The 24,460-nt window shown below is 53.0% G+C and overlaps 3 protein-coding genes across 9 annotated transcripts; 2 read left to right on the top strand and 1 right to left on the bottom strand.

Moving 5' to 3' along the window:
* Nucleotides 1-251: 251 nt before the first annotated feature.
* Nucleotides 252-11,376, top strand: ttc16 (tetratricopeptide repeat domain 16). 2 transcript variants are annotated; one of them, XM_086111177.1, is made up of 19 exons: nt 252-285; nt 3,160-3,274; nt 3,880-4,022; nt 4,119-4,194; nt 4,279-4,381; nt 4,893-5,038; nt 5,195-5,318; nt 5,582-5,662; nt 5,750-5,925; nt 6,091-6,343; nt 6,569-6,923; nt 7,839-7,942; nt 8,031-8,157; nt 8,415-8,628; nt 8,795-8,950; nt 9,034-9,204; nt 9,404-9,580; nt 9,949-10,093; nt 10,364-11,376. In XM_086111177.1, exons 2-19 carry the CDS (start codon nt 3,161-3,163, stop codon nt 10,489-10,491), a joined length of 2,793 nt encoding a protein of 930 aa, XP_085967303.1. In that variant the 5' UTR covers nt 252-285; nt 3,160; the 3' UTR covers nt 10,492-11,376. The 2 variants fall into 2 exon arrangements, with proteins under 2 accessions (XP_085967303.1, XP_085967304.1); XM_086111178.1 differs by lacking the exon at nt 252-285 and having other exon boundaries at nt 3,125-3,274.
* A 782-nt stretch (nt 11,377-12,158) lies between these two features.
* fam163b (family with sequence similarity 163 member B) lies at nt 12,159-23,474 on the bottom strand. Of its 4 annotated transcripts, none has more exons than XM_086111174.1 (3): nt 23,327-23,474; nt 14,526-14,662; nt 12,159-13,890 (listed from the first exon to the last, which is right to left on the bottom strand). In XM_086111174.1, exons 2-3 carry the CDS (start codon nt 14,616-14,618, stop codon nt 13,441-13,443), a joined length of 543 nt encoding a protein of 180 aa, XP_085967300.1. In that variant the 5' UTR covers nt 14,619-14,662; nt 23,327-23,474; the 3' UTR covers nt 12,159-13,440. The 4 variants fall into 4 exon arrangements, with proteins under 4 accessions (XP_085967300.1, XP_085967299.1, XP_085967298.1 ...); XM_086111173.1 differs by lacking the exon at nt 23,327-23,474 and adding an exon at nt 21,948-22,097; XM_086111172.1 differs by lacking the exon at nt 23,327-23,474 and adding an exon at nt 15,918-21,794.
* LOC147204526 (natterin-3-like) lies at nt 21,912-24,321 on the top strand. 3 transcript variants are annotated; one of them, XM_086111129.1, is made up of 4 exons: nt 21,912-21,934; nt 22,027-22,134; nt 22,420-22,509; nt 23,190-24,321. In XM_086111129.1, exons 2-4 carry the CDS (start codon nt 22,044-22,046, stop codon nt 24,272-24,274), a joined length of 1,266 nt encoding a protein of 421 aa, XP_085967255.1. In that variant the 5' UTR covers nt 21,912-21,934; nt 22,027-22,043; the 3' UTR covers nt 24,275-24,321. The 3 variants fall into 3 exon arrangements, with proteins under 3 accessions (XP_085967255.1, XP_085967254.1, XP_085967256.1); XM_086111128.1 differs by lacking the exon at nt 21,912-21,934 and having other exon boundaries at nt 22,001-22,134; XM_086111130.1 differs by lacking the exons at nt 21,912-21,934; nt 22,420-22,509 and having other exon boundaries at nt 22,034-22,134.
* The last annotated feature ends 139 nt before the right edge of the window (nt 24,322-24,460 follow it).

The following is a 24,460-nucleotide window of genomic DNA, read 5'->3' on the forward strand; positions in this document are numbered from 1 at the left end:
AAAAAAAAATCCCAGAAAAGCCTGCTGACTCAGGAGGAAGAGGAGGAGGAAGAGGGATGCGGGGAGCGCACACCTTACCTCCTTGTGCCCTCCCCTCCCTTCCACGCTTTCTTGCTCCCGCACTCGCGTCTCCTCATTCAACGGCAGACACGCACAACACAACACCGCCGATGCGCGCGCGCGCGCCCATACGCACGCACGCACGCATGCACACGACACACGTTGACACACGCTGAGCGGCATCCTCAACACAAAGTCAGACGCCCTTGGACTGCAGCGGGGGAGGTGAGTGCGTGTCAGTTTGTGAAACCTGTTGTGTGCGTGCGTGCGTGTGCGTGTTGCACCAGACCAAAACAAACCCCCGCAACTGTACTCTGTGAGTGTATGTGCGTGTTACATGTACAGGGAATGAGGGTTCCTGTTTGTATGGGGGGGTCGGGGGGTTCTGAGAGATTCTTTCAAAAGGTTCTACCAAAGGTTCTCCGAGAGTTTGAACCGGACATTTTATTTGAGAATCGTTCTCTAAATCCACCAGAAGTTGTACAAGAGGTTTTTATGGCAGGTTCTACCATAAATCCTTTTGGAGGTTCTTTTAAAGGTTCTCCGGTAGAGTCCATCGGTAGCTCTGGCTGGGTAAGCCCGAATTTCTATGAAAGCTTCTTTTATGGGTTCCGACTTCCATGGGAAGTTCGTCCCTGGGTTCTAAAAGGTTCTCTCGACGCGTCCCTCAATCATTCCACGAAAGGCTCTCCTGTCATTCCTACTCTGAGATGCTCGTCTGAAGTTGCACGTGAGCTATTATGACAGGTTCTTTTAGAGCTGCCGCCAGAGGTTTTTACGGGTGCTTCCACGGGTTCCGTCATAGGTTCCATCCAGCACAACCTCGACCTTTGGTTGAATACGTAAAGCATGTCATACACAACTTCTTGTAGAGGTTCCACTAGAGGTTTTTTTTTTATAGGTTCTGCTCCGTTCCATGAGAAATTCTATCTGAGATTTCATAATAATAAATCTTTCTTAGGCTTTCTCACAGAATCCATCAGAAATTCTTACGAAAGGAAGGTTACGAGCAACATTAGCCTAACTTTGCTAACAAAAACATTAGCTGGTGTTGCCACCGTGCTAACAACAGCAACAAAAACACGGCGTCTTTATTACCGATTTGTTTTACTGTTTATTTTTTATGTTAAATTGCTCCACGTACAGCACTTTGTATGCAGCGATGGCTTGCGCTCTTGTTAACGCCACACGAACAGCAAGCTTGCCTTGTGTTTGTGACGCTGATCAATATTCGGTTCCAGTTAGCTTGTTAGCTGGCGCAAGTGCATGTGGATGCGACAGAGGATCTGTGTGTGTGTGTGTGTGTGTGTGTAGGGGCTGAGACTGCCAGTGTTGTAATAACACGACAGCGAGGGGCCCCTGGGGGCCGTCAAGACTGTTTACTTTAGTCTCAGCTTGTTTGTGTGTGTGTGTGTGTGTGAGGCAGAGGAAGAGGGAGGGGAGAGGGGGGGGGGGTTCAACCACCACCAGTATCAACTCGCGATGCGCCGGTTAGGTTGTCAATCATACATGAATCAATTGGAAGGCTGATCAATGCAACATGTGTTAGTTTGCTCGGGAAGGGCCATCCACGCCATGTCAACTTCGTTTTGTCATCAGTGTCGCCAACCTTTGCTCATGTTGCCATCACGCAAACAACTTCAGCTTGTACTTCTGTCATCTTAGCAGCAACAGACAAACAATGATCACATGCTGCCATCACAACGTTCGATTTTTTTGCAAATGTTAATTAATCTGTGACTTTGGCGTGTCCCCTGCCTACTGGCCAAAAAAAACGCCGGGATAGGCTCCAGCACACCCCGCGACCCTTGTGAGGACAAGAGGATGGGAAAATGGATGTTCATTTATTTGGGTGTCATGCTAACAAGAATATTAGCTCATGTTGGCATCACGCTAACCGTAGCTTGTTATTTTGGCTCACTGTGTTGCACAAGTGTAAACAGAAGCAGAATTCACTTTCACTTTCACTGTGTGGTTACCCAACAAGCTAAACATCAACTCGCGATGGGCCGGTGAGCTTGTCAATCATACACGAATTGATTGGAAGGCCTATCGACCCAACATGTGTTAGTTTGCTTCGGGTGGCCATTCACCCCATGTCAAATTCATTTTATCGTCAGTGTCACCAACCTTCACTCATATTTCCCGAAACGCTAACCATTTCAGTTTGTACTTCTGTCATCTTTGCAGCAACAAACAATTATCACATGCTGCGTCACAACATTAGCTTTCTTTAACAATGTTAATTTATCTGCGATTGGCCGGCTACCAGCACGACGTGTCCCCCGCCTCCTGCCCAAAGACCACCGGGATAGGGTCCAGCACCCCCCGCGACCCTTGTGAGGACAAGCGGATGGGAAAATGGTTGGGTTGATGTTCATTTATTTGGGTGTCATGCTAACAGGAACATTAGCTCATGTTGCGGCCAGGCTAGCATTAGCTTCTTATTTTGGTTCACTTTGTTGCGCAAGTGTAAACAGAGGCAGAATTCACTTTCACTGTGTTGTTACCCAACAAGCTAAACATCAACTCGCGACGGGCCGGTTAGCTTGTCAATCATCCACGAATTGATTGGAAGACCTATTGACCCGACAGATGTTAGTTTGCTTCGGGACCCCATGTCAATTTCATTTTACTGTCAGTGTCACCAACCTTCGCTCATGTTCCCGTCACGCGAACAACTTCAGCTTGTACTTCCGTCATCTTCGCAGCAACAGACGCCCAACTCGGGAACGACCTCCAAGCGTTGTTGGGCGTGCCTTTGGGCTACGAACAGTTCCCAGTCAAGGGCCGCCAACTGGGTCTGCAGGTAGCCGGGTCGCTGCAGCTTTAGGAGACGCTTTGGGACCCAGTTGGAGGTCGCTAAACAACAACAACAACAATAGCAGCAGCAGCACCAGACAAAAAACTGTCACATGCTGCCATTACAACGTTAATTTCTTTTCAAATGTCAATTTATTTTGCTGTCTTGCTAACAACACGATTGGCTCGTGTTTGTGGGACGCAAACAGTAACACGAGCTCGCGATGCCACGACGCAGACGACATCAGCTGGTATTGCCGTCATGCAAACAGCGCTGTTTTGTATTTTGTCCACCAGGATGCGTGTGTGTTCCTGGGAGACGTATGGTGAGACCACCGTGGTCCTGCTGGCTGTCGTCACGCTGATGATGTCCGCAGGACGCCTCGCCAACACGGCCATCGCGCCGCTGCAGGTCAAAAGACACACCTAGGGTCACCCCTCTCCACCCTTCTGTCTCACATTTCCCGTCGACCTTTGGGCGTCCCTTTGTGTGCCTCCCCTCGTATTTCCTGTTGCTTCTCCCTAAGCATGGAGACCAATTGGGTGACGAGGGGCGCTCTCTGCGCCCCCCCCCCCACCCCTCCTCACATTCCAGCAGCATGCTCAGGTTTGATTCCTGCTGCTGCTGCACACGGGGAATGTTTGGAAAGTGCTGCGTCTGCACTTTTGGGGACGTTCACAACAATGCTCTTTCACTGACTTCTGATTGGCTGACGTGCTCACTCAGGCAGCAGGCTCTTCTTTTGGCTCTGACAAATTAGCCTGGGAACTCCATTTGGACAAGAATTCCCATGGTCCAAAAACGTCATCGCCCTTCAACATTTCCTTGTTCTGCCATGTTCCAGGAACTTGAGGTTGTTGGTCCGTATCTGCATTTCCCGGCACATTAAAACTCCAAAGGCTCACTGACTTCACACTACTTAATACCGGACCCCTTGGAAATCCGAGCCGAACCGGACAGCTTCATTTTCACTGATCATCACGTTTTGATCGGCGTGCGTATGTGTGCTCCTGCAGGAAGAAGGCGGTGTGGCCTCCAACAGCCTGGAGGAGCTCCAGGTGACGGCGTTCTGGTGGGGCGAGTGGGCCAAGTGGACGGCGTGCACGCGCACCTGCGGCGGAGGCGTCAAGTCACAGGAGAGGCACTGCCTCAAGCAGAGGTCACGAGAGGCTACCGTCCGTCCCCGACGCTCCGTGACGGCGAGGCCCGAGTTCTCTCGTTAATGTTGTTCGCGTGTGCCTTTTGGTGTCCAAAGAAAGAAAGTTGCCGTGTTCAAGGACAACATGACGTGCTCGGGAATCTCCAAGCGATACCACCTGTGCAACACACAAGTCAGTCACACGCGGGCAGGGCACTCGTGTACGTCCAGAAACATACAGCCCGACGCCGACTGTCGCGTTTTGTCACTTTGCCAGGACTGTCCGGCCAGCGCCCGAAGTTTCCGCGAGGAGCAGTGCTGGTCCTTCAACTCGCAGCTCTACAGTGGCCACAGCTACCAGTGGAAACCTCTCTATCCGGGTACCGCGCATTTGGTCTTACTCGCGGCTCGGGATGGGAAACCCCAATGAGCCGTTCAAACTCGGCGTCGAGTTTCAAAGCCGGGGGGTAGGGTTGGAAATTTGGGTTTCATACGAGGTTCGGTGTTTCATTGTCAACTCCAACATCTACGGGTTAGGGTCTAGGGCAGGGGTAGGGAACTGCGGTTGTTGGAGAGCCATATCCTGCCTGTTTTAGGTCCCTCCCTACTCCATCACTCCTGATTCAAATGATCGGCTTGTCAGCAAGCTCTGTCGAGGCCTGAACAACTGAATCAGGTGCGTTGGAGTCGGCGATGAGGAAAATGGGGACAAAACAGGGCGCGACAGTACAAGCACGATTCCATATTTCACGGGTTGGCCACTTCATGAGTGTCTGATTCCGAGGGTTTGCGGTTGCGCAGACGCGAGCGTTGCCGTCAGAGGCAATGTCAACGTTAGCGGAGACGTTGGAGTTGGCCTTCTCGCTAACCTTAGTCCTGCGCTGTGTGTAGACGACTACGTGCACATCTCCAGCAACCCGTGCGATCTCCACTGCACCACCGCCGACGGCCAGCGTCAGCTGATGGTGGCGGCGCGCGACGGCACGTCCTGTAAATACAGCAGCTACCGCGGAGTCTGCGTGGACGGTAAGTGTGAGGTGAGTCCGCACCCGGCCACGATTTCGACACAGGGTTTCAAGACTCGGCGAAGGGGTCAAGGCAGTTTATGTGTATGGCATGTTTATATTTCGAGGTCATTTCCCTATGTTTGGAAAGAAATGCTGACATCACCAGATTTCTTTGATGTCTCCCAGCCAATCGGGTGCGATGGCGTTCTCTTCTCATCGAACACGCTGGACAAATGCGGAGTGTGCCAGGGCGATGGCAGCAGCTGCAGCAGGGTCACCGGAAATTTCCGCCGTGGGGCCACCACGCTTGGTGAGGGCACAGCATCCCGCGCCGCCGCTTCCTCGCCATCTCGCCAATGCCGTCGGCCGGGCATGCCGCTCGCCGCCACTGCCCGGTGACCACCGACGCATGCCGTGCGCCTGCTAGCGCCACACCACCGCTTCCTACGCCTGATCTCCGCCACCGCAGTTTTGGTTGCCGCTTGTCCCGACCAAGGCCCAGTTCCCACCACTGCCCGGTTTGCTGCTGCCGCCGAGACCGCTCAGATCAGTTTCCTTTCTCCTGATTTGCAGGCTATGCCTTCATCACGCAAATCCCCGAAGGATCGTGGGACATCCAGGTCATCGAAAGGAAAAAGTCAGCCGACGTTCTCGGTCAGTCATTGGCTGACAGCCGGCGCGGAAGTTCATTTGCTCGGACAAAAAGAAAAAGAAAAAGCCACACCCGCTTCCTCCTTTCAGCCGTGACCGACCAGGCGGGGAACTTCTTCTTTAACGGCGCTTACAAAGTGGACAGCCCTCAGAACTTCCATGTGGCGGGTACCGTCTTCAAATACCGCCGCCCCATGGACATCTACGAAACGGGCATCGAGTACATCGTCGCCAAAGGGCCCCTGGACCAGCCGGTCAACATCCTGGTACCATGTTCAGGGGTTTGAATTGGGGTTTCCATACAAAGTTGGCTTTCAGACCTGGTTTGAAAGCCGGGGCTAAAATTTGAAGCCAGGGTTGTGTTTTTCAAAACCGGGTTTTAAGCCACGTTTGGGGGTGTAAGGGTTTCAAGCCTGGACATGTCCTTCTAGGTGTGGAATCAGAACGGCCGAACGCCGTACATCACGTATGAGTACACAGTCCTGAGAGACTCCCTGCCAGTTGTGCCGCCGCCGCCCATCTACACGGGCGCCGACAGCTCGGTGGAGGCCGGGCCCTTGCCGGCGCCCAACGCCAGCCGCTACGACGGGGGGCGCCGTATGGACGGCGGCACGCAGCAGGAGACCAACGAAGTCTACGAGGAGACCGCGCACATACACTGTGACACCAACACACACTACGCAGGTGTATATACACACACAAGCGCTCTTTCTGTGTGTCCATTTGGGGTGTTGTTTTGATGTCCGTTGTGTTTAGTTCGGGCTTTCTCTCAAAAATCAGTTTTGTCCAAGAAATTCACACAAGGGCCAACAACCTCATGCCGCCCCAACAGGAGTGATGGCTGATTCTTGGGTGAATTCCCCTCACATCTTGCTTGTCTCTTGAACACTCTTCGTCCTGGCCCACCAGAGAGCAACGGCAGCCACACGGGGAGCACCGCCAACCCGATACCAGTCGACGTGCCCCTGGACCCCGAGGCCGACGCCCCCAACCTCATCTGGAGGGTTCTTCTGGAAGAACGTGTGGGCCAAGACGAGCTGCTCATCAATATTTCCACCAACCAGCTGCTGGAAACGGAAGGAGATGACTTGTTCTCGGCTGAGGCGGACCCCGGCGACCCGGAGTCTGACGGACCGCTCGGACACAACCGCACTCTGCAGTTCACGCTCGGACGAAAACGCAACGACAGCGGCGCAGACGTATTCTACCACAACAAGACGCTGCACGCCATGACCAGGGCCGGCGCCCACTCCAACAGAACCAGGTAATGCACCAGAACTTTGGTCATAGACCAGTCAGTTCACACGACAGACAGAACCAAGGAAAGAAAGTGCTCCAACAGAACCAGGTACCAGAATGGGACCACGTACTAACATAACCGGGTTTTGAAACAGGACGGATAATCCAACACGAGTGGGTACTCAGAGATGACTAAGTACGGGAACAGATCCGATGAACCTAACAGAAGTGGTACCGCAATAGAGCCAGGTACTAGCCTAAAACCAACCCAGATATTGAAAGAGAACCAGGTAGGACAACAGACCCAGGTATTTCCACAAAGCCAGCAAACACCATCGAAGTATGTACTACAACAGAAGCAAAGCAAAGGACCACAACAGGACATGTCCAACAACAGAAGCAGTTAGTGCGACAGAACAAGGTATTGAAACAAAACTGTCACGTTGCGTGGTGGTGGTGGACCCCAAAAAGCAGGCAGGAGGGAGGAGCAGGGTGTACTTGACGAATTGTATTTAAAACAAAGAAAACTAAATCCAGAACAAAGTCCAAAGTAACAAACAAAAACCATGACTTAAACAAAAACTATCAATAACCAAAACACTACCTGAACAAACATGACAGCGGCAAAGGAACAGCAAACAAACAAACATGACAGTAGCAAGAGCAAACAATGACCCGACACTGAGTGTTCGGGCTGGGAGTCCTTTTAAAGCCCTAATTACCTATGACCAACAGGTGTGCAGCTGCCAGGGGAGCCCTACGGTGCCACCTGTTGGTCCCTAAACCGAATCATGACAAAACCAGAACCTGCTATTGGCACAGAACCAGGAAATACTCGAAACCGGTTGTTTTTTCAGAGAGCCATCCTTGGGGTCTATCTCAATTCATGTGGCACCTAAGATTCGTAGCTGGTCTTAACGGAGGACGCACCATTCCACAGGGGGAACCCACGGCTCTACCAGAAGAACCTGAAGCTGAGTCCGGCTGACATGTACCGCTGGAAGCTTTCCTCCCAGGAGCCATGCAGCATGACCTGCTCCATTGGTAACCCATCCCGGGCCGCTGCGTTCTTGTAAATCTGGACCAGGACCGTACCCACATGCCTTTAGCGATGACTGCTGATCTCTTTCAGGCGTTTCCAGGTCCTTCGTCACGTGCATCCGCTACGATGGCGCGGAAGTGCACGACATGTACTGTGATGCGCTGACCCGACCAGAGCCCGTCCACGACTTCTGCATTGGGCGGGAGTGTCAGCCCAGGTACGCTACTGACAGAAGCTTCATGCTAACGGGCTTTCGGGTGAAATTTCACAATGAACCTAAAATGCACGCTAACCTCTTCAGGAGAACTCGTACAAGGTTGCAATACTTTTTGCACAACTTGCTGTCCTCGAACAAGGAGCTGTACATGTAAAATAGTTTACATGTACATGGAAGAGCCCAATATGGCAAACGTTTTGGGTGTAGTGTACACGGTTGCCATAATGCGAGTGGGTGATTCTCTGGCTCCCCCTCAGGTGGGAGGCCAGCAGCTGGAGCGAGTGCTCGCGGACCTGCGGCGAGGGCTTCCAATTCCGGCAGGTCAGATGCTGGAAGATGCTGTCACCTGGCTTGGACAGCTCCGTCTATAGCGACCTGTGCACCGTGGCCGACTTGGAGAGACCCATGGAGAGGCGGCCTTGCAAGAGCCCCGCTTGTGGCCCGCAGTGGGAGGTGGCCGAGTGGACCGAGGTACGCCGCCTGTCTCTCGAACTGTTCACAATGTTTCTCAGTTTTTGCGTCAGCAAGGCTCGCTCGAGTAAAATGCTCACGTCTTTCCCGTACCGCATCTGTCTATCTATTTGTACTGACGTGGCCAAAAAGAGGTGGCTGCTAACATGCTAACGTGCTGACACAGTGTTCCGCCAAGTGTGGCCGAAGAGATCAGGTGACCCGGGATGTCCGCTGCTCCGACGAAAGCCGCCCGTGCGACCCCGCGACCAGACCGCCCAGCATCAAGAACTGCACGGGCCCGCCCTGCGAACGCCACTGGACCGTGTCTGAGTGGGGGCCGGTGAGTGAAGCCACGACGCGGCCGGCGTCGAGCAAAAACCCCGCCGTGACGCGGCGTTCAGTTTTGCGCCTTCTTGTGCCTAGTGCTCGGGCCCGTGCCCGCACGGGAGGATGGTGCGCCACGTGTACTGCAAGACCCCCGATGGCCGCGTGGTGGCCGAGGACCAGTGCCTCGGCGACGAGAAGCCGCTCGCTGTCCAGCCCTGTGGGGAGAGGGATTGCCCCGCCCACTGGCTCAATCAGGACTGGGAAAAGGTGAACCCCGTTGAGAGTGAAACCCGCACGTCATGTTTGTGGAACCGCTATGTGGTGTCTGTCGCGTGCATGTAACATAACTGAAGCCCGCACGGAGCGTGCGGGTACGTGATGTAAGAACGTGAGTGCAACCTGTCCGTCACGCGCCATCTCCGCACTGTGCAAATTTGGCCATGTAACACGTGCGTACTGCGTGCAGTGTAACGCCACTTGCGGCCGCGGCGTCAAGCGCAGGGTCGTCCAATGCGTGGGCATCAGCGGCGGCAAGTTCCTGGTCTTGGACGGGGAGGCGTGCGGCGCCGAGGAGAGGCCCGAAGACGAGAGCACCTGCTTCGAGCGGCCGTGCTTCAAGTGGTACACAACGCCCTGGTCCGAGGTAAGGGTAGCGAGTGAGGCGTGTGACGTGTCGCCTGCGTGGCGGGAGCTATTGCGAGGTCTGTAACATGTGATTTGGATCACATGTCGGTAACATGCCCGTTTGGTCCCTATCGTACGTAGCATGCGTTGAGCGCGTGTGTGCAACCTGTGTGGAATGTCCTTCACGTCTCGCATGTCACGCGCGATACGGGTCAAAACTGTACGTAACCATCGTCGGGCATGTGTGCGAGACGTGTTTAGCATGTCTCATCATCGGGTGTTGACCGCGGCAGGTCATTCGGACGCGGCGTGCGAGTGGCGCCCACCCGTGTGTGTCGCGCGTCCGCTCAAGCTGCTTTGTAACACGGAACCTCGCGTGTTGCTCAGTGCACCAAGACGTGCGGCGTGGGCGTGAGGATGCGCGACGTCAAGTGTTATCAGGACCGCGAGCTGGTGCGCGGCTGCGACCCGCTCACCAAGCCCGTGTCCAAGCAGACGTGCAGTCTCCAGCCGTGTCCCACCGAGCCGCCAGGTCAGTCCCCCCCCCCCCAACCATCTCGCCGTTTCTGGGCTCAGATCCAACCCCGTCGAACCACTCCCGCACCTTTGGACGAACCATCCCTGAATCGGTGTACCCCGTGTATCAAGATTACCGGAGCGAATGACCTCTTTTTGGAGGGAAGCGCAGCTCTAGTCACATACCTGTAATCGTATTAGCCCTTCTATGCCGAGGATAAAGAATACTGTGTACACGCACCTATGAGTTCAAATATCAACAGCTTTTTTTTTTTTGGTCTGTCAGATGAAAGCTGCCAGGACCGGCCCACGACCAACTGCCTGCTGGCTCTCAAGGTCAACCTGTGCAGTCACTGGTACTACAGCAAGGCCTGCTGCCACTCTTGCCACTCCCTGCGACCGCCCACTTCCTAGAACCCCGACCCGCGCCGCCTTCCGCCGGAACTTGCCGCTCGCGCGCGTGGATTTTCTTCGTCGGCTCGCTCGGGGCGCAACGTCGATATTGTCGAAACACAACGTCGGCGCGCCAAAAGTTGCTCACGCGGGGCACGCCCACTTTTTGGGTCCATACCGGCACCTTTTGAGTCTTTCACTCTTCCGCTTTCTTTTTTTCCCCATCATCCACCCCTCTCTCCCCCCATTGTGCTCTCTTTTGCGACCTCGAGCCTTCTCCCACCACGTTTCTCAGACCTATCACTTCCCCCCCTCACTCCTTCTCAAATCCTTTCCCGTAATTCTTCTCTTCTCATCATCAATCGCTTGCACTCTCTCTCTCTCTCTCTCTCTCTCTGCATGCCATCATGCCTCCCATCTTTGCCCCCGGCGCGTCTCTTACTCGGGCCCTTAAACTTGAACCGACACGATGATGAAGACGAAGACGAAGCTCCTCCCGCAGCCTGAAAAGGGAATTCTGAGCGTCTCTCTGACCAAGACGATTCTTCCATTCACTTCTTACATGTTATTTAACGGTGACAGTGAGTGAAATGTGCATATCGGCGTATTTATTAGTCATCGCACAGAAAACACAAACGCATTCACACGCGCACACACACACATGCGCACACATAACACGCACACACACTTTTTTTTCTTTTTATGTTAGCACGACCACCCGACATTTCTTTGTCGGGTGCCAAAAAGAAAAGGAAGACGACGATGACGGCGGACAGAGGAGCCGAGATAACCTGACACTTGAAATGTATTCGGGCGTGCTCGTCTTCCTGTCTTTGATCGAAATATAACAAAGACCTCTTTGTATGACGCGCCAAGCGCACGCGGACACACGTTGTTGATAATAAAGACGAGAAACTGTCCACTTGGCGCTCTCTCGATCTGTGCTTGACTTTTCATGTTCGCGCTCCCTCTCTCTGGGAGGGAAAAGGCGGGGGGGGGGGGGGGGGGTCACGATTCGACCCCGTTGCACCCGTGTGGCTGACAGGGTGATGTCGTCGGTGCGTGACACCGTGCGACTGTTGGACTGACAGCGTCGGACAACAGAACCCAAGTGGGCAAAGTGTGCGCTAGCTAACTTCAACGTTACAAGGCGTATTTATTTTGAGTTGTCAAATCCGACGTCTTTCATCTTAGGCAGCTCGCTAAAGTCAAGCCTCCCCCCCCCCCCCCCTTTTCTCTGGCGAGCACTTTGGAAGAGGAAGTCACGCTTTCGTCACATGTCGGCCGGATTGCCGTACCGCACTTGACTTTGGAGTCAGCCAGTCCTCCATGAAGCGTCTCCAGTTGGTCCATAATGCTGCTGCTCACCTCGAGCACATCCCTCCCACTCTGGCATCCCCTCACTGGCTCTCTCTCTACATTTTAGAGTTCATTTGAAGATCCTATGATTTGCTTTTCAAACCTTGAAAAAAGGCCTCGCGCCACCAGACTTCGCTGGTCTGGAGACTGGTGTCAACTGGTCTGTGACACACAAAAAAAAACAAACGAAAAAGAAGGTTGGGCAGCACTGTGCTAAAGGTTACGCGGCAGTGCGTAACGCCCTGGCACAGTGTCCGCGTTCCAATGTGGTGGACTACAAGTCAGCGCGTCGCGGGGGTCGTAAACAGATCGCTTCTTGCAAGATGAAGTGAGTGCGTTACAGCGTACGTTACAATTTATTTCGCCGTCTCAGTTACAGTTTGGCTCACAGTGTCTTACAACCGAGTGCGTGTTACAAAGCGTGTGACAGTATTGTTGCGTGTACAGCGTCTCCCGATACAACTGTTTAGGCCAGAGGTGGGCAAACTACGGCCCGCGGGCCGAATCCGGCCCGTTGGTCTTTTTAATCCGGCCCGCCGAAGGTCGGTCTACGATTAAGGTTCGATGTGAATGATTGCATTCATTTCAATTGGACTTGTAATGACAGGAATTTCACCGCCAGGTGGCGCATTGACTTGAGGTTGCAGAACACAGGGAGGTGGGGGCGGGATCTTTTCGACCACCGAGGACCTCTGTATCGCTCTACTTCTACTGGTCTGATCACAACCCATCTGCAGAAATGCACAGGCTAAAATAGGTCATCAACAACACTGTCGTCATTTTAAAAAAGTATATTAATACAGTACGTTCATGCTTTTGTTCTGTTGATGTTTGATATGGACTGTCAACAAATGCAGTTTATTTTTTTTAATGTACCATAGCTCGTGCTGACCTGGCCCTTCTGTCAAATTTTAAAAGTCAATGCGGCCCCCGAGCCAAAAAGTTTGCCCACCCCTGGTTTAGGCTGTACTTCACTCGAAAAATAAAAGTGAGCAAAAGTGTGTCACTGCGTGGGTAACAGCGTGCAACACCGCGTAACATGGCAACGTGCTGAAGAAGCGACGAGTGTCAGCTATCATCAACTGTTGATCAACACATCAATCCAAAACCTTTTTGTGGTGGGCGGGGCTAATTTCATCTTTATTTCATTGTCTCTGGATGCCTCAACTCGGCAGATTGTCAATGATGTGCTCGCATTGGTATTTTTCTTTTGTGCTCCTGAAATGGAAAAAACAAGTGTGGGGAAAATGTGTGCAATTATTTAGCAGTCATGGTGTCCGAGTTGTGTGGCGTCGGCGGGCATTGGCACGTATTGCTACGCCGAACTACCTTTTTTTTCAACTGTTGGCATTCAATTTGTTTCACTTGCCTGATTTCTTCTCATCATCTCTCGTTTTTTTTTTTTTTTGTCAGTTGTATTAGAGCGTTTCAGTTGTGTAGGTGAGCAAAAAAATCTGATTTTGTGTGTGTGCGTGCCAGTATTACCATGACAGCATTTCCGTGGTTGAGAGCTGAGAGCTTTTCACATGTGTGAGAGGTAATCCCGAATGATGTCCCAACCTGGCCCTTCTCGAAAAGCCCTCAGTGTGTGGTTTGCGGCCCCCCAGGCCCTTACACGTCGGTGCTGACGCTGCGTGCGACCGCCTCTCGCGTGGCCATTGAGCGGATGAGGTCCAGCTTGCGGTAGAAGCCGGCCAGGTCTGCGACCGGCGTCTCCGGGTCCCGGTGCACGCCGCGGTAGCCGGCGAGCCCTCGCCCTCCGTTGCAGAGCCGCTCGGGGTGGTGCAGGTAGAAGGGCAGCGTGCAGCGGGCGCACGCCGGGCAGAAGCCGTGCGCCCGCTGGCAGCGACGCAGAGGCGGCGGCGGCGGCGTGAAGCTAACGGGCCCGTTGGCCTCGGTCAGGAAGGTGGGCGGGTACGTCTCGGGTTCGTCGCCGTAACGCTCCGGCGTGGGCGGCGTCGGGGGCGCCGACAGAGCCAGGGGGTGCGAAGGCGACATGGTGGACAGCTCCGGTTCCTCCTCCTCCCCCTTCGCCGACTCCTCCCTCTTACAGCAGTAATACTGAAAGGGGAGACGGGGCGACAAGTGCCAGCTGCCGTTATTTCACGTGGCGTTCCAGTGAGCGCTCGGCAATGTGCGACTTTGTTCCGGTGTGAGTTACAACCAGTCACAGTTTGTTACGCGGCGCGCGTGACGGTGTCCGTTACTGCTTGCGGTTAATCGGTGTTGCGCTTTGCCGCAGAGCGATCGAATCATACAATACAATACAATACATGCTGATTTATATAGCGCTTTCACAACAGCTGCAGCTGTAACAAAGCGCTTAACAAAAGCGTTAACATAAAGTAAATTAATAAAAAAAATTCCATGTGACATTAACTCATTCACTCCCAAAGACGTTTTTAAACGTCTTTTCACACTTGGTCCAGAATTGACTGGTACTGAATGAGTTAAAAGATTGGTGTTTAACCCTCCTTTTAGGCTGCAGGTCAAACTAACCCATTGTAATATTTGGGGGGGAAGTCTTAAGTGGATCAGGATTTTGGAGTCAATCATCAATTAGCGAGTTAAAAACAAACAACACAAAAGAATTTAACAAATCTACTTTACCAGAAATATAACAATGAAACTCTAAAAATTCTCCTCAAAATGCGATAAATATTCAATACAGAATCATGTCAAGGGAGCGGACGTACCTGCAATCTACATAAACACAGCACGGCCACAATGGTGAGTAAGATGACGGCAGCCAGAATTCCGCCAGCGATGACCACCGTCCCGGCTGACATTCGAAACGCTCTCCATCAACAGCCTGCAGCGGGGGAAGCGAGAGCTGGGGGGGGGGTGACCGTCCGCACGGTCGGGACGGGCGGGAAGGCAGAAGAGAGAGAAGAGGACCGGGGTTCGTATTCGTCTTTTCGGGTTCTTGGGAGAGTTTTGGCAAAGGTTGCGCCAGGTGACGAGCCGGCGCGAGCCAACGTGCGCTCATGTGTTAGCCACGGCGACGACGATGACGACGCGCGCTTCATTCGTCGCATCTTTTATGCAGCGAGTCGGCATCAAAAAGCAGCACTTTCACTGCTGCAAATACACCACACTTTTCTCACTCCGATTTATTTATTTTTTTGTTCTTAACGTCTCACGGAGATATTTTGAACACTTTGCCACGCCGTCCTCCACTTAGGCCGCGGCTAAGCGGAGCCCATTCGTTTGCCCATACTGTACCTTCGGAAAATTTGGCATGATTTCAGTCGTATTTCCTGAAATCTCTCGACTAATATCCGAGTGTCGTCACGCTCGCATCTTTTGATGACCGCACGAACGTCAAATCGCTGGCCGACGTCTGCCAATTATCATAGCGATCTCTTGGTACGCTTTTGCTCTTCTCTCGGGAATAGCGCGACTTACGCTGCCTCGCCGTGGTCAAATCTCGCGATTATTTCACCGATGCGCCATTGTCGTCTCGCTAACATGAAACAAAAATATCTTGTGAGTTTCTTCACGATAACTCACAAATAAGAATAACGCATGTTGCTAATATCTCACGAGGATGCTAACCGTAGCTAATTTGGCTTTTATGTCGACCATTCCTCGACAGTCGCTTACTTTCTCGCTCTTGCCTCACTAATATCTCGCGTTTATCTCAATAGCATCTCTCATTCACACGCTAACAACATCTCACTACGATCTTAAAAGCTCACTGATATCCCACAACACCCACGACACAATCTCGTGACTCTCTCACTCACACGTGGCTAATATTTCACGGCCAACGCTTCCTGAGGAGTCTTACAACCATCTGGATGACACCTCGCCGATCCCTCAATACCTTGCTAATATGGTAAAGCTCCGACCGCTCACCGCGAGGCCATCTCGCTCCTATTTTGCGACGATCGGAATCCTCGTTGAGATCTCGCCAACTTCCCCGACGCATCTTTTCGCTATTATCGATGCCTCGCTCGCTACTCAATCATGAAAGACTCATCTCGAACCAACGGCGTCTTCATTTTGCCATCCGTCCATCGTCATCTTGTATCCATCCAGAGCGTGCGCACACACACACACACACACACACACACAGATCTTACCCATCACTTTAGGACCGTAGGACGCAACCGTGCTGGTTCCACTTGCAAATGAGTATGCACGTGCACCAGGAGTGGGAAAAGTCAGTAAGTGCTTCAGAGAAAGGAAAAAAACAAACAAAAAAAAAAAACACACACACCCCTACTACACACACACACACAAAAAAAAGTCACCAAAGTGGCTTGATTCCCTTGCGGAACATTCTCCATCAACACTCTCACACACGCCAAAGCAGTCCAAAGTGGGATGAGAAGCTCCTGCGGGGAGAAAAAGATCCCCTGCGACGCCGCGCGCAGCCACTCCGGTCCCGTCTGCTGCGGCGGCGGCGGCGCGCGCATATGTCCAAGCGGCAGCGCGCCGGCTTGCGTGCGCGCGCGCGGCCGAGCGGGTCACGTCACAGCCGAGACCTGCGGCGGGGGAGGCTGGCAGACCTTCGTCGTCATCCTCACCTCGCTCCAGTTGGATGAGCCCAAAGTCACCCGAGGAGTTCCAAAGTCGGCCTCCCGGCCGGCCGACTGGTCTCGTGAGCGTCTCGCGACGATCTCGCTAATGATCTTAACCGCGCTCAAACGCGATGACCACCTCACTCACCGGCTGGAAGTGACGGCTCATCCACACGTCATTCCATCGATATCTCCTACCTCTCGCCTTTCGGGGACTCGAACACGCGCAACCTTTGACCGAACAATCCGACGAAAAATGGCCCCCCGCAGGACCGGAGGATTGATCCCGCTAGCCCCGAGCTCCAGCGGTGCACATCCCACAGCCGTCACCTGTTCCCGGAATGGCGGCGCGCGTCCTGCGGCCGCCACCCGTCTCTGTTCCCAAAGGTGCAGGTCCTGCGGCCGCCGCAGAGTGTGTCCCTCTAAGTGTTTTTCGTGAATATTTTTGCTCAGTACGCCCCGCTTCTCCAGCCTCCTCACTTTTGGGTCCTCGACCGCGCACAAACCCCGAAAATAATATCCCCCCATAAAATCTTTGTCTACCAACCTTGCCAATATCTCAGTAGCATCTTGACCGTATATCCCTAAACCGAAGTGACCATATGGTGATGATCTCATGACCATCTCAATAAATTTCAAGATGGCGCCATCATTGGCGCCCGTCTCTGTTTTTTGGTGCTTGTGTTTTGTCCGATGGTGTTCGTTGTCCTTTGTGTCGACCCGCCGCGGACCGTTTTCAGCGTTTTCTCCACGACATTCGTCGAAGGAGAATCTGTGCCTGATGGTTGCGCTTTCTTGGGCAGCACACGCTGATTTGGATGCGGGGGGGGGGGGGTGGAGGGTCGGCACGATTTGACCGAGGCGCTTGCGGTTTCTTTGTTTGTTTGTTTTTTGTACATGTAACGGGCAGCGTTTTCAATGCCCCGTTTTGTTCAGCCGCGTTGGTGCGACCGGACGGTTAGCCGATGGAGCTGAGGATGTGGGAGGAGGAGCGTCGGCGGGGCGGGGGGGGGGGGGGGGGGGGGGGGGGTCGGATGCGTGTTTGGAACTGGGAGTCGGCGCTTGGAATTGAAGCGGCTTCACATGGGGCGGGAGAAGTGAACCAATCTCTTTTTTTTCGTCAATGGACGCCGCAGCTTCTTGTCGACTTTCAAACTTAGCTGGAAGCAGACGTGCGCACGCTTTGAGCGCGACATCTCTGATTTACTCTCTTCTCTTTCATCGAGAAGTGCTTGAAACAACAAGGCGTCTGCTGGAAGATGGTCAGCATTGCATGTCCGTCTCTGATGTGTTGTATTCCCGTATTTTTTTTTTTTTTTTGGTTTCGTTAATTGTTCCATCCACTGCCGTTGTCAAAGCGCGATATAAATAAAGATATCTCGTGTTGGATCTGGCATCAATCGGTGATAAATCCCGCTCTTAACACTCAACGAGCTCTCACTAACATCCGATGTCTCACTGTATCTCAAAAGATAAAAAAGGCAGAGCAACAAGAAGAGGAAAATGCTTCGGGTGGTCAATAATTCAGAGGTGGAAGCAGGCTGAGATTTCAGTGTCTTGTGCAGACAAGAGTGTGTAATATTCATGAGAGCTTCCTTTTACTCCGATGCGCGCACACACTCAGCACCGGACCCACACGACACTCGCCGGTGTCACAACTACATTGACGCCAAATGAATGTGGAAGTAACAATCATTAAGAACCCGCCATGTGTCGTGCGTTCCGGGCGGCGCCGGACGCATCATCGCAGTCACACTGATGCTTCTGGCCTTGGGGACTCTGAACGGTGCAATTCCTGCTCAGTCCTTTGCACCGGTGAGGCCAAAGTTGATCTGACACCGGTTCGAGTGAGTGGTTTTGGGTTTCAACGTTCACTCCGAGGACTTTCCCTGACCCGGAGATGCTCTGGTTCTGCGGATGACCTCACTCTCGGTCCTCAAGCTGATGAAATGATGTTGCCGAGTTGGGCAAGGTCTAGTCCTCAAGCTTCTGACCTCACTTTGGGTTGGAGAGCCGGTGACGCTCCGGGTTCCAATGCGGATCATACCGCAAGCTCAAAAGCCGCTGACGCTTTGGATGACAAAATAACCTCACTCGAGTTTATTGACTTGCTGAAATGAAGGGAAGTTCTGAAGACGACCTCGTTTTCGGTTCTCGAGAGAGAGTAATACTCTGATCTGATCCCACGGCGGGTTCTAGAACCAGAGACATTTAAAGTGTGGAGTTGAGATATCTATTTGTGTCGGGTTCTGAGGCTGCCGACCTTCGGGGTTCCAGAGCCGACGGCATTGCAGCTCGAGGCGAACCCAATGACCATTTGAGGTTCTTGAGCTTCATCCCACAAAAGGTTCGGACGATGATGTGATCTAGACTCGATCCCGCTCCCGTTCAAAATCTGCCCTCTTATTAGGTTTTAAAGCCAGTGAGCTTCGGTTTTCCATCTCTGACCGCACTGAGATGGAGACAAAAGGCTCCGCAGCGAACTTGCCTCTAGGAGCTGAAGATGGTGAAACGATTTTAGAGCGTTTCGAATGCGGTCCTCTTATTAGCTTTCCACGCCAGTCACCCGACGGCTTCCAAAACGGACCGCACGGAACCTTCGAGAGCCGATCCCGTTGGGGTCCTGGACCCGGAAAGTCGCCGGCGACGACCACGGCAACGCAGGAGTTTACGCGGATGCCGACCGTGGCATGTTGAGCTCAGCGAGGCAGAGGAATGCGCCCAGGGAAGCTTTGTTCAGCTTGTTGTCGACAAGTATCTTTGTCGCTCCCAATTTCTTCCGCTCCGCTCGAAGCTTCACTAGGATAAACATTGGCTGACAGCAACTGTTCGGCGTAGCGCAATCAGACATGTGAACGCAGCAGAAGCTGCAAATGTCTGGTTCCCCGCCGTGTCTACCTTCCGGTGTTAGCTCCGCGCCGGTTCTGAAGCCCATCTCGTTTTGGCTTGGCTCTCTTTATAAAGCCCAACGTGACACTCAGAACACAGAAGGTTCTAAAACTGGAAACGCGCCGGTTGTGTTTTCTTGTTCGTTAATAACACGAATCGTACTTTTGTTTCCAAGCGCCCTAGGAGGCAAAAAAGGGAGCGTAACGGGACGATGACGATGATGATGAAGGTTCCCCCCCAGAGTGACTGTAACGGCGACTCCCTGACAAAAGCCAGCTGAAGCCGACACGAGTCTTCATGCCAGGGAGCGCGGGCGAGCATCTCTGTGAATCTCCTGAATAATGCAAACATCTCCATTTGAAGGCTCTCCAACACTCTGACCCCACTTTTGGAAGGAAAAAAAAAAAAGAGAAGCCTCTTCTTTTTTCCTCTCCAGGCAGAATATTCCGGCTTAACTCCAATGAAGCGCACGGGAGAGGAGGCACGTCGCCGCATGAGGAGGCTTTTACGTGGGCCGGGGGAAGGGGGGGACGCCTTGAAAGCTCGCCCTCCTCTGCTGCCATCTTTCCGTGGTTGACCTCTAACCCCCGCCACGGCCGAGGAACGAGTCATCCCGGGCAAAAAAAAAAGCTCAGCGGTGCCTTTCGGTGTCCGTCACGCTAATTGTGCCTCGTGAATATTCAGCGCCGGCTGTTGTGGACGTATGGAAGGACGACGTTGGGGATGTCTGACGCGGGACATTTTGCATGGGAGGTCTTCTTGGGGTCGCCTCGTTAGTGTTGTCCGCTATGCTATGGGACATCTTGTATGGGGCTCACGTCTCCCGTCGCAGACCTCTCATAGGGGACATCTGGTGGGATGATACGTCTCAATTGCGCAGACCTCATACGAGGACATCTTTTTGAGTCAAGTCTCACATGGGACATCTCATGAAAAAGTTTCATAACGGAACACTGAGTTACAATGTGTCTTCAGCAACAGCTGCTCTGCGACATTATTCTCCGGGGGATGTGTCATCAAATGGACGTCTCACCGAGGACATCTCACGTCTCGTATTCGGGTTGCCTGAGGGTTAGGTGGGTTTGGGTTCGGCTCGTCCTGTTCAGCGTGACAGGACGCCTCATACCGGCCATTTTATCATCTCATATGGGACGTTGCGGACTCACTGCGCCTCGTGAATATTCAACGCCGACTGTTAGCGACATGAGCATATTGGCGCCGGTGGCCCGAGCGTTTCTTGCGCCATGGATGGGAGGCTGGCAGGCGGTTCAGGCGAGGAGGGGGGGTTGACACCTGACCCCTCGATGCCGCCCACCCCAGTGCCACCGTCAAACAAGCCAAAAGGTGCGCAAGGACAAAACGAGACGCAAAAGCTTTGCTCCTTTGGCGTACAGAACAGGGACATCAGAGTGAGAACTGTGACACATCAAGAGTCTCGGCAGATTCCACTTTGCTGTCCCGGAATTGGCGAGTGGGAGATAGTAATACCTAGTTGATAGTAATAACCCCCCCCCCCTACCAGGCAGGCTCCTTCACGGGAACAAGCGAGACGCACTGCGTGTGATGGCGGGTGACGTGAAGATCAGGCGTGTGCAACCAAACGCGCTGCTGCATTTTTCATACGGTGGCCGCCAGCTTCTTTTTCCTGCGCTCCACTCGCCTGGCAGGGAACATTTGGAATATCAAGACGATGATTCACTGCCGTCTCGGAATGCACGCCCCCTTCCGCCTGAGCTCGGCAGCGTTTGACACAACGTGTTGCGACGTCTCGTGCAAGGCCAATTTGTAAAAGTGCTCCCCCGTGATTGGGATTTTTATTTTTTTTCCTGCCACTGGATATTTGAATATATGTATTTCGTCACACTGAGAATGCGCTCGAAGACAAAAAAGCAGGATGGCGCCTGGCGAGGCAGGGCACATTCAGAAAAAAAAATCCTTTCAAAGAACAAAAAGGCAAGAAACAAGTGCTTGGAAGAAAACAACAACAAGACAAAATCGACCAAGTCCAAAACCAGGATTGAAAGTCACAAACACCGGGATGCGTCTTGAATTGGGACCAAACACCAACAATCAACTGACAAGGACTGAAAGGAAGCAGGGAACCCAAATCCAAGCCAACTGACGAGACACCGAGAAACGTGGATGAGACGCAAGCGGTTGTCGATTGGCGCGTTGATGGCCACGGGCGGAGACGTGAAAAGTCAACGGGAGCAAGGAAAACATCCCTATTGTCTCATTAGTAAACTCAGTTCGGACATGTCATGAATGTACTCAAGTCTTGTTTGGGACATCTTCATTGCAATGTCTCAAACTGGGCGTGTCTTTTGGAAGGTATGGTGACGGACATGTCCAAAATCACCATCTTTCACGTCATAGTCTCATGCTGGACTTCTTGTTTGGAAGTCTGATACGGGGCAAATGTTGGCAACTCTTGCTCGGAAGTCACAAAAGGGACGTCGGGACGTAGCTTTGCTACGTTAGTCCGTGCGATTCATAAATGCCGGTGACACCCACGGGGCGAAACCTTTGGAAAAGAATGGAATTAACTGCGCACGGTGTTGAGAAAAAAGGGATTTGGAGTGGCGCCGTTTGAAGATGTGTTTGCACTGGTCAAAGTGCAGACATCGCTCAAGGTACATATTTGTGTCGGCTGCCCAATGGCACTCGTAGACACACTCGGACTCGCGGTGAGTGGCTCACCTTGTGGTCCTGGCCTTTCATGCCACCCTCGACATCGCGATTCACTCACGGCGTGCCATTTCGATGCCCTCTTGTCTAGTTGAGGAGCGAAACAAGATGGCCAAGCTGTGGATTCCTCTTGTGCTGTTGGCTCTGCTGCAGCGGACCCGCGCCGGCCCCGACGACTGCGATCAACAGCCAAGTTCAGGTGAGGTCACGTGTCGCCCGGTGCTCGGCCGGTGGTTCTCAAACTCGAGTCCTTGGCGGACGACGTAATAAACATCACCTGGCGCATCTGGTCCTTGGTTTTAAAAATCACATGCGGCCCCGGTAGATGGAGGGGTGCACGTGATATCAACTTTGAATTGGCATTCGGGTTAGAAATGTTCCTTGGAAAAAAAAAATTCAACGGACTCTCAGACGTTTGAGAACCCCGCCTTTGACATCACGAGGACACAAAATGCCATCGAATGTGTGTGTGTTCGATTCCAAGGTTCAAGCTTTGTCAAGTATTCCATCTGCACCCTCCAGAGGGTTTCCTCGTGGGTGGATTCTAAGTTCGCAGAGCTCGTTGACAATGCTGGTAAATTGGCGCGGACTGCCAGACGTGTGTGCGTTGAGTGTGTGTGTGTGTGGGGGGGGGGCATTTGTGTCACATGACTTATATTGTTCAGTTGAAGACTTGCCACTTTCCTGACTGGTATTTGATTGAAACCGGACAGCAAGGCTTGCCTGTTTGGCTGTGAAAATGGGTGTTTCCTCGGTAGCACGGGTCCCGCCTTTTGTTCGGATAATCGGCTCATGTGGCAATAGAAATTGTACGAATTGACCAAAGTCAAATCAATTGACATTGAGCGGGGAGTCCGCTTGACGTGCTGACGTCGAAAGACAGTCGAATGTCGAAGATGCTCTCTAGAAGGACGAGAGCGCACTTGCTGGTAAAAGACCAGAGGAACAACTCGGGCGCACTGCAATAAGGAACACAACGCACGAAGACGACTCAGTAGAAAAACCGCCGAGATGCACGACTTGAACAACATACACGTTAAGAGGACGACGCAATTGGAATGAAAAAAGACACGGGACTAAAATGACCAGGACGCTCAAATAAAACAATGAGGAGGCACCGGGAAAGAATCAAATAAATGCCCAAACGTCTTTTGACTTGAGACTTCTGAGCTCTCCCACCTTTGCCAATGAGTCCCCCTTTAGAGTCCTGGGAAAACCAGCTCTGATTGTTTTCTTCTTTCCTTCCCACAACAGTGCCGCCTCCCGTTCTCGATGAGAGTCTGGGGAACCGGCGTCCGGAACTCGTGCCCAAGAAAAGTGCTCTGAGGCCACCGGCACACTTCTTTAGAAAAGCGCGCGGCGACCCGCCGGCAGACTTTGGCGAAACAAACCTGGAATGGAAGCGGTGGGACGGCTCCCTCCCGGACGGTGCCGTCTCCATCTACAACTCGTATTCCAGCCGCGTGGATTACATCTGCAAAGTGGGCTGCCACTCGGGCTACTACGACTCCACGCTCGACAACGCCGCCTGCGCCTTCGCCTCCGACGGGGCGGGCTACAGCTCCACGCAGTTTGAGGTGCTGGTCAACAGAGACGACTTTGAGATTCTGGAGTGGAAAGAGGGGAACGGTGGTTCAGTGACACCAAATTCGATTAAGACCTGCGCCAACGACGACATTTACATCGGTAAGAATAAGTACGGACTGGGGGAAGTCAAGGTGAGCGAAAAGGTGTTCAATCTTCCCTGGGGCGGAAGCCGTTATTGGTACCGTAGTTACATGGTCCTGGAGACCATGAGAGATGTCAAGAGAGAGCACCTGATGGACGTCCGGTACAACATGGCAGATGCCAAATCCATCAAGTATCCCCCCGAGGTCTTGAACAGGAACGGCATTTCAAACGGGCAGTGTGAGTCCGTCACTCATGTGGTCAGCCTCTCGAAGAGCGTCACGTCAACTCAAAAGTGGCAGATCGATTTCGCCCTCACGGTGGGAGTCGGCACCACCATCGAGACGGGAATCCCCTTCATCGCCAAAGGGAAGATCGAGCTCAGGGGCGCCTTCACCTACAGGTTGAACAAAGACGACACCCGCTCGGAGACCACCGCCCACTCTCTGACGCTGGAGACGACGGTGCCCGCCGGTCACTCGTGCACCATCAAAATGCAGGGCAAGAAGTACAGCTTGGACATCCCGTACACGGCGCGCCTCAAGCGCATCTACCGCAACGGGGAGACCACGTGGACCACCGTCACCGGAACCTTCAAGGGCGTCCAGATCACGGAGGTTCAAGCTGAAATGGAACGCTGCCAACCTCTGCCTGACGTTAAGCCTTGTTAAGAAGACTTATCGGGTGTGAAAGTGAAATAAAAACAAGCTTCGCGTCATCCCGCTTCCCCTTTCATTCAAGTGCACCCACACATGCGTCCACCCTGTCCGTGCTTGGACAGGTGACCCCTCAATCGCCGTTCGCACACACACCGAGCACCCATTTCGAGTCGCGAGAGCAGCCCATCCTCACATCCG

Source organism: Hippocampus guttulatus, chromosome 5, assembly GCF_054856545.1.
Source record: "Hippocampus guttulatus isolate MCC_2025c chromosome 5, RoL_Hgut_1.0, whole genome shotgun sequence".
Taxonomy (NCBI): Eukaryota; Metazoa; Chordata; class Actinopteri; order Syngnathiformes; family Syngnathidae; genus Hippocampus; species Hippocampus guttulatus.

Excerpts from the sequence above, each read along its gene's own strand:
- ttc16 (XM_086111178.1), top strand. The coding sequence starts at position 3,125 with ATGCAAACAGCGCTGTTTTGTATTTTGTCCACCAGGATGCGTGTGTGT. Across the intron at positions 5,039-5,194 it reads GCGTGGACGGTAAGTGTGAG|CCAATCGGGTGCGATGGCGT; the intron begins GTGAGTCCGCAC and ends GATGTCTCCCAG. Across the intron at positions 7,943-8,030 it reads CAGCATGACCTGCTCCATTG|GCGTTTCCAGGTCCTTCGTC; the intron begins GTAACCCATCCC and ends GATCTCTTTCAG.
- LOC147204526 (XM_086111128.1), top strand. The coding sequence starts at position 22,011 with ATGCCCTCTTGTCTAGTTGAGGAGCGAAACAAGATGGCCAAGCTGTGG. Across the intron at positions 22,135-22,419 it reads CGATCAACAGCCAAGTTCAG|GTTCAAGCTTTGTCAAGTAT; the intron begins GTGAGGTCACGT and ends TTCGATTCCAAG. Across the intron at positions 22,510-23,189 it reads AGAGCTCGTTGACAATGCTG|TGCCGCCTCCCGTTCTCGAT; the intron begins GTAAATTGGCGC and ends TTCCCACAACAG.
- fam163b (XM_086111174.1), bottom strand. The coding sequence starts at position 14,618 with ATGTCAGCCGGGACGGTGGTCATCGCTGGCGGAATTCTGGCTGCCGTC. Across the intron at positions 13,891-14,525 it reads TGTGTTTATGTAGATTGCAG|TATTACTGCTGTAAGAGGGA; the intron begins GTACGTCCGCTC and ends CTCCCCTTTCAG.